Below are 14,714 nucleotides of genomic sequence, written 5' to 3' on the forward strand. Positions count from 1 at the left end.
GTTGTTTAGCCTGGAGAAGAGGAGGCTCAGGGGAGACCTTATTGCTGTCTACAACTACCTGAAGGGAGGCTGTAGCCAGGTGGGGGTTGGTCTCTTCTCCCAGGCAACCAGCACCAGAACAAGAGGACACAGTCTCAAGCTGCACCAGAGGAAGTTTAGGTTGGATGTTAGGAAGAAGTTCTTCACAGAAAGAGAGATTGGCCATTGGAATGTGCTGCCCAGGGAGGTGGTGGAGTTGCCATCTCTGGAGGTGTTTGGGAGGAGACTTGATGAGGTGCTTGGTGCCATGGTTTAGTTGATTAGATAGTGTTGAATGATAGGTTGGACACGATGATCTTCAAGGTCTCTTCCAACCTGGTCTGGTCTATTCTATTCTGTTCTGTATTCTATTCTATTCTCACAAGTGGCAGAATTTTGCAATGTATCAGGTCTCAATGTCATGCAAGGGGCACATACCATAACTGTGGCATCTGACAGTGGAAGGCATTGTTTGCAAGTGTCTAGGACAGCACAAACTTGGTGCTTCCAAACCTAGGGTCTATATTTTCCCCCTTTTTTCTAGATACTGTCTTTTCCCGAATGTTATGCAATTTTCTTATGCCAGCTGTGCAGCACTAAAAGGCTGATGTGGAGGTTTTGTGTATTTCAATGCTTCTGCAGTAGCAATTTTTGTTATGCTCAAGGCTTGAGAGAGGACCCCTCAGGAAAGTGCAAACAGTGGGCACAGAGAAGCTTGAACAACGTTACAAGAAGATTGTGTCTGCCCCATACATAAGCCACTTAAGATTCATTCTGACCTAGCCTTAGTGAATGGACCAAAGCCCTTCTGAGGGGGTGCCCAAGTGCCCACCGTGTTCCTCAGTGCTGTGTTTTTTGACTAGGAGCTCAAATTCAGCTGGCAAATGTAAAAACACCCAGGCAGTGAAAAACCAAACCAAAACACAAGGCTGATATTAATTTCCATTGGTAACCCTTCCCCTCTCTTCCTCATATAGATACAATTTTTTCCTTTGAGAATACAGAATTACTGTTGTTTTCTCCTGGTTTTAAACACCTCGTTTGTACCATGTCATGCAAATAAAGAAGCCACCTAGATGCGCAGGGCTGCCTGTCACATTGGGACGAGTGAACAGCTCGCTGCAGGCAAGGGTTGCTGCACGCCTGTAGATGGAGTTAAATATCAAAGAACTGCTGCAGATCTGAGCAGCGTTCTGCGAGCCAGAAAGCACCCCTGGTCCCTTCTTGGTTATCACATCGGTGTACTGCCCAGCTCCTTGGGAAGGAGCTATTTCCATCAAGTTTGTAGATAAACTTCTTGTCTCCTACTGAACCAACTTCCAGGCACAAAAGTCCTTCTCCAGGTCACAAGCAGATACTAAAAAGTGCAAAACTAAATGCAGGCTGAGGGGAAGGGAAGGTACCCTGCAATAACAGCACTGGCATAGGGTGTGCATGCAGGGAGGAATGGCCCTTCCAGATGGCTGCAGTGCCCACTGGGTCATGGGGCTCCATTGCCTAAAGGAAACAATGATTTGCTGGAGCTAATGGCCTGAAGTGTCTCATTGCTTTTAGATAACAATACCATCCAGGTGCAGGAAACCCCACTTCTTCCTTATTAACTGCTTACATCTAGGATTCCTGCTAATGTTCATGTCATTGCCCTTTTTTCATCATATCTGGGGAAACAGAAGGGAACAAACCACCTCTGACACCGCTTTATAGAATGGTTTGGATTGGAAGAGATGTTTAAAGCTCATCTAGGTCATCTCTGCAGTCAGCAGGGACATCTTCATCTGCATCAGATTTCTCAGAGCCACATCCGTCCTGAGCTGGAATGTTTCCAGGGATGGGGTATCTATTACATCTCTGGGCAGTGTTTTACCACCCTTACTGTAAAAAATGTCTTCCTTATCCTCATAGTTCTTTGACTTCCACATTACTCATATACTCTCCTCATTTCTTTTCACCTCGCTCCTCTCCTTTCTTTTCTAAGTCAGAAAATTCACTGCTGGGTTAATTAATGCCCTCAGGGACATAAATAAACTCCGCATTTGCTGATTTGGTGGAGTTAGATAATGGTTGGACTTAATGTTAAAAGCTTTTTCCAACTGAACTGATTCAATGATTTGTTACTTGGCCATGTTGGGTCTACTTTGTCCATCTTAACTCCTGCCTACAGGTTGGTCGGCCACCACGTTTACATCCCTGCTTGCACTAAAGGTGAATAACTTCAAAATGCGAGGTTTGCTTCCACTGGCACCAGTGGCTTTGGGGTTGTCCCTTGCCTTCACACTCGGTGTGACCACAGGCACATGGAATTAGGACTTTTCCAGTCATTTAAAGGTGCTGCCTTTTGGGGATGCTGGAGGATGCGGCTTGCAGGCATGTGTGGCATAAGAAAGGTGTAGAATGAAGGAATGTAGGACGAAGGAAGGCGTGTGATGCAGAATGGTGCGTGTCTCATTTACCCCAAAAACGCTATTTCCCGGTGATACTCTCGCATCCCTGTGATGCTTCCCCTTTCCCCTTCCCCAGCCCGGGACAGAAGAGGGGCAGCGCGGACCCGCCCGCAGCACCGGCTGCCGCGGAGGTCACGGGGCAGCAGGGGGCGCTCCCGGCCCGCGCGTGGATCGCGGCGGAGGCGTACTAGAAGGGCGGCAGCAGGGCGTCGGGGCTAGCCGAGCTCCGTGCTGCCGCTTAGGCTACACCGGAGTGGAAGTTTGTCGCTGCTCGGCGAAGCACCGTTAGCGGCGATAACGTCTGTGGGTCGCCGCGCAGCCCTCAAGTTCCTTCAAACGCTGCTTTACAATTAAGACGCAGCCCCCCGCCTTCACGTCCTTCGGTGTCCAAAGTCCTCCTCGCCGTCCTGACTCCCCCCTGCCCCCCCCCCCCCCCGCCCCCCCCGGTGGCCGCCGGGACAGACCCCCAAGTGCGCGGGGCCTCCGCCGGGCGGGGCGGGGCGGAGGGCGGGGCAGAAGGTGGGGCGACCAATGGGAAGCCGTGGGGGGAGCCGTCGGCGGCCGTCAAGAGGGAAGGGATCAATAAGCGCCCGGCGAAGTTGTGGCCGGGCGGCGGCAGTGAGCGCCGCGGCTGTGGATTACAAACCCGGGGGCGTCCCGCATCGCCGCTGAGCGCCCGGGCATGCTGGCGGGGCGGCGGTCGCTGAGGAGCGGCAGAACGCGGCGCTCCCGACGGTAGCCACGGCGGTTGCTGAGTGGCGATGCGGCGCGGCGGCCTCGGCCGCCCCCGAGCCCCGGAGCGGCGGCGGGAGGAGCGGCTGCGACATAAGAAAAGCGTCCCGTGAGCGCGGCGCGCCGGAGGGTCTGCTCCCGTCCGTGACGGGGCAGGGAGAGCGGAGCCTCCGTGGGTGAGGAGAGGAGAAGGGAAGCGAGAGCGCGGGGAGACGGACTTCAGCGGGGCACCGTGGAGAGCAGCGGCCCCGGGGCGCTGCACCCCCGGGGCGCCATGGGCTGCCCACCCGCCGTCCGCGGGGTCCCGTCACCGGTTCTGCTGCTGCCGCTGATGCTGCTGCCGCCGCTGCTACCGCTGGGCGCCGCCGCCGAGCCCCGCCAGGTCTTCCAGGTGCTGGAGGAGCAACCGCCCGGTACCTGGGTGGGCACCATCGCCACTCGCCCGGGCTTCACCTACCGTCTGAGCGAGAGTCATGCCCTCTTCGCCATCAACGCAACCTCGGGGGCCCTGTACACCCGCGCGACCATCGACCGCGAGAGCTTGGCCAGCGATGTGGTGGATCTGGTGGTGCTCTCTAGCCAGCCCACCTACCCCAGTGAGGTGCGAGTCCTGGTGCTCGACCTCAACGACAACGCGCCCGTCTTCCCTGACCCCTCCATCGTGGTGACTTTCAAGGAGGACACGGGCAGCGGGCGCCAGCTTATCCTGGACACGGCTACCGATGCCGACAGTGGCACTAATGGTGTAGACCACGGCTCCTATCGCATCGTGGCTGGAAACGAGGAGGGGCGTTTCCGCCTCAACATCACCCTCAACCCCAGCGGCGAAGGGGCTTTTTTGCACCTGGTTTCTAGGGGTGGGCTGGACCGGGAGGCCACCCCTACCTACCAGCTGTTGGTACAAGTGGAGGACAAGGGTGAGCCCCGTCGGCGGGGGTACCTTCAGGTTAATGTCACTGTCCAGGACATCAATGACAACCCACCCATCTTCGGCCAGACTCTTTACCAGGCACGAGTGCCTGAGGATGCACCTGTTGGAGCCAGCGTTCTTCAGGTGGCCGCCGCTGATGCTGATGAAGGCACCAATGCTGACATCCGCTACCGCCTAGAAGGAGGTGATGGTGGTGGGGAGGGAGCTGGCAGCCTCCCGTTTGAGGTGGACCCTGAGACCGGGGTGATCCGAATCCGGGAGCGTTTGGACTATGAGACGCGACAGCAGTACTCCCTGACGGTGCAGGCCACGGACCGAGGGGTGCCACCGCTGAGCAGCCGCTCTGAGGCCCTCATCCGCCTGCTCGACGTTAATGACAACGAGCCCCGGGTGAAGTTTCGCTATTTCCCTGCCACTTCTCGCTTTGCCTCTGTGGATGAGAACGCAGCCCCTGGCACAGTGGTGGCCCTGCTGACGGTGAGCGACGCCGACTCCCCCGCGGCCAACGGGAACATCTCTGTGTCGATCCTGGCAGGGAATGAGCAGCGGCACTTTGAGGTGCACAGCAGTAAGGTGCCTAACCTTAGCCTTATAAAAGTAGCAGCTGCGCTGGACCGGGAACGGATCCCAGCCTATAACCTTACGGTGGCAGTGGCAGATAACTACGGGGCCCCACCCCCAGGCTCCCCAACTTCTTCCCTTTCCCCTGAAGGGGCGGTGGCAGCTCCTGTGAGCCGCTCATCGGTAGCCAGCCTGGTGATCTTTGTGAATGACATTAATGACCACCCTCCTGTCTTTGGGCAGTCAGTCTACAGGGTGAACATCAGTGAGGAGGTGCCTGTGGGCAGCTATGTGCGGGGTCTGAGTGCCACGGATCGTGACTCGGGGCTCAATGCCAACCTCAAATACAGCATTGTCTCGGGCAATGAGCTCGGTTGGTTTTGCATCAGTGAGCACAGTGGGCTGGTCACCACAGCTGGCCCCAAGGGTGGCACTGCAGGGCATGCTGCAGGCATGTCCATTTCTAGTGGGTTGGACCGGGAGACTGCTTCTCAGGTGGTGCTCAACATCAGTGCCCGCGACCAAGGAGTGCAGCCCAAGTTCTCCTATGCACAGCTGGTGGTGACCATTCTGGATGTCAATGACAACAAACCTCGCTTCAGTCAACCTGAGGGCTACCAGGTGTCCCTGCCTGAAAACTCTCCATCAGGAATCGAGCTGCTGGTCCTGAGTGCCACAGATGGGGACCTGGGGGACAATGGGACTGTCCGCTTCTCCTTGCAGGAAGCTGAGCCACTGCTGGCAGCGGTTGGCCCCTCCTCGGTGACCCCTCGCCAGATCTTTCGCTTGGATCCCGTGTCAGGCAAACTCAGCACCATCTCACAGCTGGACCGGGAGGAGCAGGCTCACTTTTCCCTGCAGGTCCTGGCCACTGATTTGGGCTCTCCTCCCCTTTCTTCAATAGCCAGAGTTAATGTGAGTCTCCTGGATGTAAATGACAATAGCCCTGTGTTTTACCCGGTTCAGTATTTTGCCCATATCCAAGAGAATGAGCCAGCTGGAAGCTATGTGACCACAGTGTCTGCCACGGACCCTGATCTAGGACCCAATGGGACAGTCAAGTACAGCATCTCAGCTGGAGACACCTCCAGATTTCAGGTCCATGGTCAGACAGGGATCATCACAACAAAAATAGCCCTTGACAGGGAGGAGAAAACTGCTTACCAGCTGCAGATTGTGGCCACTGACGGTGGCCATCTTCAATCACAGAACCAAGCCATTGTCACCATCACTGTCTTGGACACCCAGGACAATCCACCTGTTTTCAGTCAGGGCATGTATAGTTTTGTTGTCTTTGAAAATGTTGCCCTAGGTTACCACGTAGGGACTGTCTTTGCTTCCACCATGGACCTCAACACCAACATCAGTTACCTTATTACAACAGGTGACCAAAAGGGCATGTTTGCCATCAACAGAGCGACAGGGGAGATCACCACAGCCAGTATCATTGACAGGGAGGAGCAAGCATTTTACCAGCTGAAGGTGGTTGCTAGTGGTGGGGCAATAACTGGAGATGCTATGGTAAATATAACTGTCAAAGACCTAAATGACAATTCTCCACACTTTGTTCATGCAGTGGAAAGTGTAAATGTGGTTGAAAACTGGAAAGCTGGGCATACTATATTCCAGGCCAAAGCTGTTGATCCTGATGAAGGTGTTAATGGCATGGTCCTTTACAGCCTTAAGCAAAACCCAAAGGGCTTGTTTTCAATTGATGAAGAAACAGGTGCCATAAGCTTAACAGGACCACTGGACATAAATGCTGGGTCTTACCAGGTTGAAATTCTGGCCTCAGATATGGGAGTGCCACAGCTATTCTCCAACTTCATCCTGACTGTCTCTGTCCATGATGTGAATGATAACCCGCCTGTGTTTGACCAGCTTTCCTATGAAATCACTATTTTGGAGTCAGAGCCTGTGAATTCCAGGTTCTTTAAGGTGCAGGCTTCTGACAAAGACTCGGGAGTGAACGGTGAAATAGCTTATAGTATAATTGAAGGAAATACTGGGGATGCCTTTGGCATATTCCCAGATGGTCAGCTGTATATAAAAAGTGAACTGGACCGTGAACTTCAGGAAAGATATGTTTTACTGGTTGTTGCCTCTGATAGAGCAGTGGAACCACTCAATGCTACTGTGAACGTTACTGTGATTCTGGAGGATGTAAACGATAACAGGCCCCTCTTCAACAGCACCAACTATGTGTTTTATTTTGAAGAGGAGCAGAGGGGTGGATCGCATGTTGGTAAAATAAGTGCTGTAGATAAAGACTTTGGGCCAAATGGGGAAGTCAGGTATTCATTTGAGCATATGCAGCCGGATTTTGAGCTGAACACAGTGACAGGGGAAATAAGGAGCACTCATCAATTTGACAGAGAAGCTCTCATGAGACAAAGGGGAGCAGCAGTATTTAGTCTCCCTGTAATAGCAACAGATCAGGGGTTGCCAAAGCCTCTAAAGGATCAGGCAACTGTGCAAATCTACATGAAGGACATCAATGATAATGCCCCCAAGTTTCTGAAAGATCTCTATCAGGCTACTATATCAGAATTGGCAGCAAATCTGACACAGGTCCTGAGAGTTTCTGCCTCAGATGTTGATGAGGGGGTTAATGGGTTGATTCACTACTCTGTAATCAAGGGAAATGAAGAAAACCAGTTTGCAATAGACAGTAGCACAGGCCAAGTGACCTTAGTAGGCAAATTAGATCATGAAGCTACTGCATCATACTCACTTGTCATCCAAGCAGTAGACTCGGGAGCAGTTTCCCTAAGCTCAACTTGCATGCTGAGCATTGATGTGTTGGATGAAAATGACAACAGTCCTTCCTTCCCTAAATCAACCTTGTTAGTGGATGTCTTGGAAAACATGAGAGTCGGTGAACTTGTCTCATCTGTCACTGCCACCGATTCTGATTCAGGTGACAATGCTGACCTCCACTATAGCATTACAGGAACAAACAATCATGGGACCTTTAGCATCAGTCCCAACACTGGTAGCATTTTTCTTGCAAAGAAACTGGACTTTGAGACACAATCTCTTTATAAGCTCAATATAACAGCAAAAGACCAAGGAAGGCCACCGCGGTCGTCTACAATGTCAGTGGTAATACACGTTAGGGATTTTAATGACAACCCTCCTAATTTTCCTCCGGGGGACATCTTTAAGTCTATTGTTGAGAACGTTCCTGTGGGTAGTTCTGTCATTTCTGTGACTGCTCACGATCCAGATGCAGATATCAATGGGCAGTTAACGTATGCAATCATTCAACAGATGCCAAGAGGTAATCACTTTCGTATAGACGAAGTGAGAGGAACGATATTTACCAATGCCGAAATAGATCGGGAGTTTGCTAACCTCTTTGAGTTGACAGTCAAGGCCACTGATCAGGCTGTTCCTGTGGAGTCCAGGCGCTTTGCTCTGAAGAATGTGACCATTTTGGTGACGGACCAGAATGACAATGTCCCCGTGTTCGTGTCGCAAAATGCTCTTGCGGCCGACCCCTCGGTTGTGATCGGTTCCATCCTAACCACAATTGTTGCTGCGGATCCTGACGAGGGTGCCAATGGAGAAGTGGAATATGAAATAGTCAATGGAGACACCGAAACCTTCATTGTGGATCGCTACAGCGGAGACTTGAGAGTGGCATCAGCTTTGGTGCCTTCTCAGCTCATCTACAACCTCATCGTTTCTGCCACAGATCTGGGCCCCGAAAGGAGAAAGTCCACCACTGAGATGACTATAATTCTGCAAGGGATTGATGGGCCTGTCTTCACTCAGCCAAAATACATAACCATCTTGAAAGAAGGTGAACCTATTGGGACAAACGTGATCTCAATCGAAGCGGCGAGTCCGCGGGGCTCTGAAGCTCAGGTGGAATATTACATCGTGTCGGTTCGGTGCGAGGATAAGAGCCTGGGGCGCCTCTTCACCATTGGGCGCCACACGGGTGTCATCCAGACTGCAGCCATTTTGGACAGGGAGCAAGGAGCACGTCTTTACCTGGTGGATGTTTACGCCATAGAGAAGACCTCTGTTTTGCCCCGCACGCAACGAGCAGAGGTAAACATTTTGCTCAGTGATTACTTACCTGTGTGCTTTCTAAACAAGCCAGTTTGTGTGTTGACTGTTAGCTGTTTTTACAGGTGCTAGTGCACAGCAGAAGACCTGAAAGCTAAGTCTGATGGTTCATTAGTTAGAGAGAACCTTCCAATTACAATCACTCAAATTGCTTTACTGCAAGCTGCCTCTAGAAATTCAAGAGAGGCTCAGGTGTGGTGGTTAAATACAGCTCCTGTAGGCGCAATGTTGGTCAAACATGTTTTACATACTAAGTATTTTAGGTGCTAAAAAGTTTAATCAGAGGTATTGTGGAGTTTTGTATGCCTTCTTATTTTAGCAGTCACTAATTATTTGAAGTCTTTCTGTTCCTGTGTGAATTATTACTGAACTTTGGTCACTGAGGTCACTGTGCTGGCATTTGTTTGAGGACTGTCCAGTTGGGGATTGCTCTGAACAGCTCCGTCGACTCTCAAAGTCTTGAATGTGTTTAGCATCCCAGCCTGGTTAGGGCCTTCAGATAGGTCTCCTCATGCATCTCCAATTCAGGTTACTTCTTTACCTTCACTGATGAGCATGAAAATGGTCTTGTTTCTGTCATTGGCTGTGATGGACAGTAAAAATGTAAGATTTTAGCTGGCAGCTCCACTTATTGCAAAGCCATTTGCCTTGAGTGAAGGGTCTTTAAATTCTTTGATTTCAAATGCCCTTTGAATGACTTGCTTGAAGAGCAAAGGGTGGAAGCCAGGTTTAAAATATCATCTGTACAGTACTGATGTTTTATTTGCTCAGTCTGGTAGTTGAGCCATTGAGCTGATTGTTTATACTGTTCATACCTTCTGTGGGAATCCTGAGAAGCTTGGTGTGAAAGGGAGCCTCATGTTTGTTTTAAGTTGCACCATCACTTGGAGCTGCCTTCTGCAGCTCACTTTGAGCCATTTGACTTGCAGCTCCTGGAAAGTGAGGGCTGGCACTTCTGAATGGACCAACCAGCAGAGGATGCTGGTAGTGTGGAAGGGTTCAACATTTCCCTCCCTAGCTGAACAGCTTACCTCAATATCACACAGCCCCTGTGCATCCCAGGCATTGTCCCAGCTATACTTCCTCTTGGGAATTGTGTCTTAGTTTTGAGCCACTGAGGTGGTTTGGGTTGTGTGTTGTTTGTTTTTTTTCTTTTCTATTTGATTTTAGCAGATGTGTTGATTCTAATTCTCACTTGCTCTTTTTGTTGCTTTACTGTAGCTGAAGTATGATCTCTACAGGTTTATAACCTCTCTCTGCTATACTAGCAGGGACTGGTGCTCTGCAAAGTAATTGTTAGGGAGTTCAAACTCGCTGATAAAAAACCTGATAAGGCACAATAAATGGGCATGAACCTGTAGCCACAAAACTGAAGTGTTCTTCTGCCCATGAGGTCCTCAGTGTTTTCTGGTATCTAGCTGGCAAGATGAAGACTGATTTTTAGATTGCCCCTGGAGAAGTCAGCTGTAAATCATTGCTGCTGGCCTGCTGACAAAGCCTAGTAGGTCTGGTACCACTGCACCTGGTAGCTTTCTGAACAGAGAAGCTGGATCTAAGTTCTGTTTGGTTTGGTTGTTTCCCTTGTGAGGAAAAAGCTTGAGCATTGTGTATTTTCATTCTTCCTTTTCTTATGGAGAGTATGCTGGGCTTTGTTTCTGAATATCACTGAAGAAAAGGGCAAAGCAGTAATAGGAGATGCTTAACAACTTCTGTGTTCTTCCCCACTGTCTGCTACACATTCTGCCAGACATCATCTTGGTTGCACTGCGACATGTGCGTGAACCACGGAGCACTTGGAGCTGCTCCACGTTAAAATTACTGTCGGGTTGGTGGGGAGAGCAGCGGTCGCAAGGAAGTTAATAGATCTTTTGTCTGATGCAGACTTTAGGACTGGTTTTGGGTGGCAGATAGCTGGTGTGAAATACAGATATTTACAGCTTCAAAGTACTGACTGGGTTTTGTCTAGCCAGCAGGCAGCCTAAAAGAAGAGCAGGCTTGTATGAAACCACCTGCTCTAGAAGTAAATCAATCCTTGTCCTTGGGAAATGGTCTGATTTTGGTTTTTTTTTGCCCCCCCCCCTCCCCCCCAACTTTATTGGAGAGATCCACCTAGCACTTACAACTGAAAAAGTCTCTTTCCATTCTTTCTCACTGTATAGGATCAGATCCATTGATTTCATAGCCACTGAGCTTGTCCATTACCCCTGTTTGAAAAGGAGGTCCAAGGGAAGAGCTATGCAATGGCAGGACTGGGGGGGAAGGGGTTTCCCTTCTGAACCCCAGGCAGCTGACATGCTTTGAGACTCAAGAGCTATGCAATGACAGGACTGTGGGGAAAGGGATTCCCTTCTGAACCCCAGGCAGCTGACGTGCTTTGATACATTTTCACTAAAGCAACAGCAAAGAGTAAAGGAAACAAAGAGCAGTTTATTTGCAGTTTGGGGCTTATTTTTCTGTAGCACAAGGTTTCATTTTTGTGGACGTTTCTGTGCTGAAGTGTATGGAGAGAAAAGGAGGTGTGGCATGCTCAGAGAAGTGCAGGTCGTGAGGAAAAAACCTTATGCTTGAAATAACAAATACATGGAGATTTGCAAAGGAAGCCCAGGTGCTGGAGTCATTGTGTTTTACAGCCAAGTGCTGTTATTTGGGGTAGTTGTTACTGAATCTGAAAGCTTCTTAACATTTATTTTGGACTTCTGGCATTTCTGTGTAATCTAGGCTGATGAATCAGATGATTTAACATTCTGTGAATATGTTCTGGGGTCACTCTTGATTTTTTTTTTCCCCCCCTTACTTTTTAGTTCTTAAGTGCTGCACTATTCTTAGATAAGAAAAAAATAAGTATCCCGAAGACCTTCTGTTTGTCATCTTATGTGTTTCTGCTGAAAGAAATTCAGCAATTGCTTAGCTCCTCTCTCCTGGCTCTTCAACATAAATTTGCTTTCAACCTCTTCAGGCAGGGCTGAGAGTTTCACCATCATTATTTCATTTTTCATATGGAATGACTAATGCACATTAGTGTCCCTTGAAGCCCTGCCTCTCAAAACAATGCTGGGATGCTGTGGGGTATTCTGGGTGGTTGTGCGTTGTACCCCGCTGCTCGGCTGGCAGCAATAATAGGAACACAAGGACAATACCTCATCTTCTGTGCTGTGTTACTAGGGATTAAATGGAATTAGACAGGATCTCTAGTTTGCATGTTTAACCCTTCACTGGATGGCTTTCTTGAAGGGAGGTGGTGGATTTGCTAGGGACCAGTGTATATCAGGTATGACAAATGAGAGGGTAACAGTTTGGGAGGTAAACTGAACCTCTTCCACCTACTTTAAACAGGTTCATAGTTTTTAAGGAAAGGGAAGAAGGATAATAAATGAGGAAAATGTAGATGGAATTGATGTGAAGGTGGAAAAGCTTGGAGAAGCAAGCCTTTAAGTGATCTTATTTGGCACTGTCTACCAGGGAATACTCATCCAAAGAGGAGTGATTGACTTCATTGAGGGGTTGGACTAGATGAGCTTAAAGGTCCCTTCCAACTCTGAACGTTCCATAATTCCTTTTTAGACAGGGAAACATGAGGCCTTGAGTTCTCTTTCATTTGTAGCTGCTGCTTGTGTTATTGCATGGCTAGCACTGTTGGGAAGCTTGACCTTCCAAGATAGGTGAGGCTTTTATCTCCAAGATCCATAATCTAGGGGGGAAAAGTGTTCTTTCCTTTCATCAGGAAAGATATGTTGATTTTAGGCAATCCTTACTGCTGGCACAATAAAGATCTAGAAATGAAGATGGGTAGAGTGAATGATCATCTTCTCCTGGAAAGAAAATCATAGGACATTTTGCTTTGACTCAATGTGAGCTGTAGCTATGGCCATAACACCCCAGTTGTGTGATGTACTTATGTGGAGTTTTTTGACTCAGTCCAGCCTAGGTACCATGGCTTAGCTAGGTCTCTGTCACTCCTGCACCTCGCAGACTCTCAGTGGACCAAAGAGTGAGATGGAGGTACTCAAACTGTCTCCTTCATTGCATTTGTCTGGTGAAGAGCTCCAGAAAGCCAGACTCAAAAAGGAAAGATGCTGCTAAGCAGGAATGACAGAGTATCTTGTAGGAGAAGCTGCTTGAGCCATAGGAGCACACTACATCCCATGTCCTGTTAGGGCTGGGTACCACTTCAGGAATGTGGAGCTAGACCTAACATCCTTCTGGGAGAGAGGAAAGGGCAGACTGGTGAGGCAGAACGTTGAAGGTGTTACTTTTCTGACCAAGCTGGGTAATGGTGGAGGGCTTTAAATTCAGTTAGAGAATCTGAAACTCACTTCAGAGGAGTCTTATCTAGCATGTCTTGTATTTACCAGCACAGAAAAGAACAATGGGGTATTCCTTGTATTCATACTATTTATAAATCATCTTATTCTTTAATGATACATGGCACACTAATTGTGGCTTGACAAAGGAAACTGCTTGTGAAAACGTTTGAGTAAACAATGAAAATCTGCTGCCTTGTCCCAGCTCCAAAGCCAGGAGGACTTTATTTTTTTAGCTTCTTAGTGCTGATATTACTCATTCTGGGGAAAAAAAATGTGGGTTTTTTTAAGCTGTTGCTGTCATTTGCACTGATCTGAAAAGGGATCTCTATGTGCTCCTTGAGCTAGAGTGGGAGATGAATGTGCCTTATGTTAAACTGTTCCAAACCGATTTGTGGGTTTCAGTTTAATGTTATCCACTTTTTTTCTTCCCCACCCCCCCACTTCATCTGCTCTAATTTCTTTAATGATTCTGCCACACTACATTTTCTTAATATCTAGAATTTCGTGTTTCTTTGCTATTTTAGCAGCCTCTGGGCATTTTTGCACGTGAGGTCACCCCGTAATTTCTATGTTAAAAATCACTAGACTTTAAAACCAACATTCTTTATTATGGAAAATATTATTTTTCATGTGCCTCTACTGCAAATGCTAGAAATAATAGCCAAGAAGCCAGTGCAAAACTTTCATGTGCTTATTTTTGCTAAGTGTTAAATTCTTCATACAAATCTCTAAATGACTCTTGGGTTCTACTGATGTTAATAAGTGAGTCCTTTTCCATGTAAAGTGATACCCACCCCGGGCTGCTGGAGTGCAGGTTTCTTTCCATGGCTTAGTGTCAGGTGAGGCAATTGGTGGCTGTTCATTTAGGAGAGCTGCAGAAGTTGGTCACTTTTTCATAGAATCAATAAGGTTGGAAAAGACCTCAGAGATCATCAAGTCCAACCTGGCACCACAGACCTCATGACTACTAAATCATGGCACCAAGTGCCACATCCTATCCCTTTTTGAACACCTCCAGGGATGGGGACTCCACCACCTGCCTGGGCAGCACATTCCAATGGCCAGTAACTCTCTCAGAAGAACTTTCTCCTCACCTCCAGTCTAAACTTCCCCTGGTGCAGCTTGAGACTGTGTCCTCTTGTTCTGGTGCTGGTTGCCTGGGAGAAGAGACCAACCCCCTCCTGGCTACATGGGGTTGTTGTGACCAAAGTGCAGCACCTATCACTTGTTGAATGCCTTCATGTTGGACTCTGCCAATCTGTTCAGCCTGTCAAAGTCCTTCTGCAGAGCCCTTCTACCCTCTAACAGATCAACACCTGCCCCCAGCTTGGTGTTGTCTGCAAATTTACTGATGATGGACCAAATACCCTCATCCAGATCACCAATAAAGATATTTGATGCTTACCCTCTTGGTGTCTTAGGCTTTCACCATTAGCTTTACTGGGGTAAGGCTATATTCTCTCCATGGGTTAGTGTTAGGTGAAGCAATTGGTGGCTATTCATTTTGGAGAGCTGGAGAAGTTGGTCACTGTTTGATGCTTACCCTCTTGGTGTCTTCAGCTTTCACCACTAGCTCTGCTGGGGTAAGGCTACATTGTTGTTGGCTGCTGAAATCTTTTAGTATTGTCTTTTCCCATTTCCTGTGTG

At 48.8% G+C, this 14,714-nt stretch overlaps 1 protein-coding gene across 1 annotated transcript in view; it reads left to right on the forward strand.

The window, feature by feature from the left end:
* Positions 1-3,120: 3,120 nt before the first annotated feature.
* Positions 3,121-14,714, forward strand: part of FAT4 (FAT atypical cadherin 4) — a 149,251-nt gene continuing 137,657 nt past the window's right edge. The window contains exon 1 of the mRNA XM_009896010.2: positions 3,121-8,745. Coding sequence (XP_009894312.2) covers positions 3,466-8,745 — 5,280 coding nt within the window. The 5' untranslated portion in view covers positions 3,121-3,465. The remainder of the gene's footprint in view (positions 8,746-14,714) is intronic.

This window comes from Dryobates pubescens, chromosome 24, assembly GCF_014839835.1.
Source record: "Dryobates pubescens isolate bDryPub1 chromosome 24, bDryPub1.pri, whole genome shotgun sequence".
In the NCBI taxonomy this organism is placed as follows: domain Eukaryota; kingdom Metazoa; phylum Chordata; class Aves; order Piciformes; family Picidae; genus Dryobates; species Dryobates pubescens.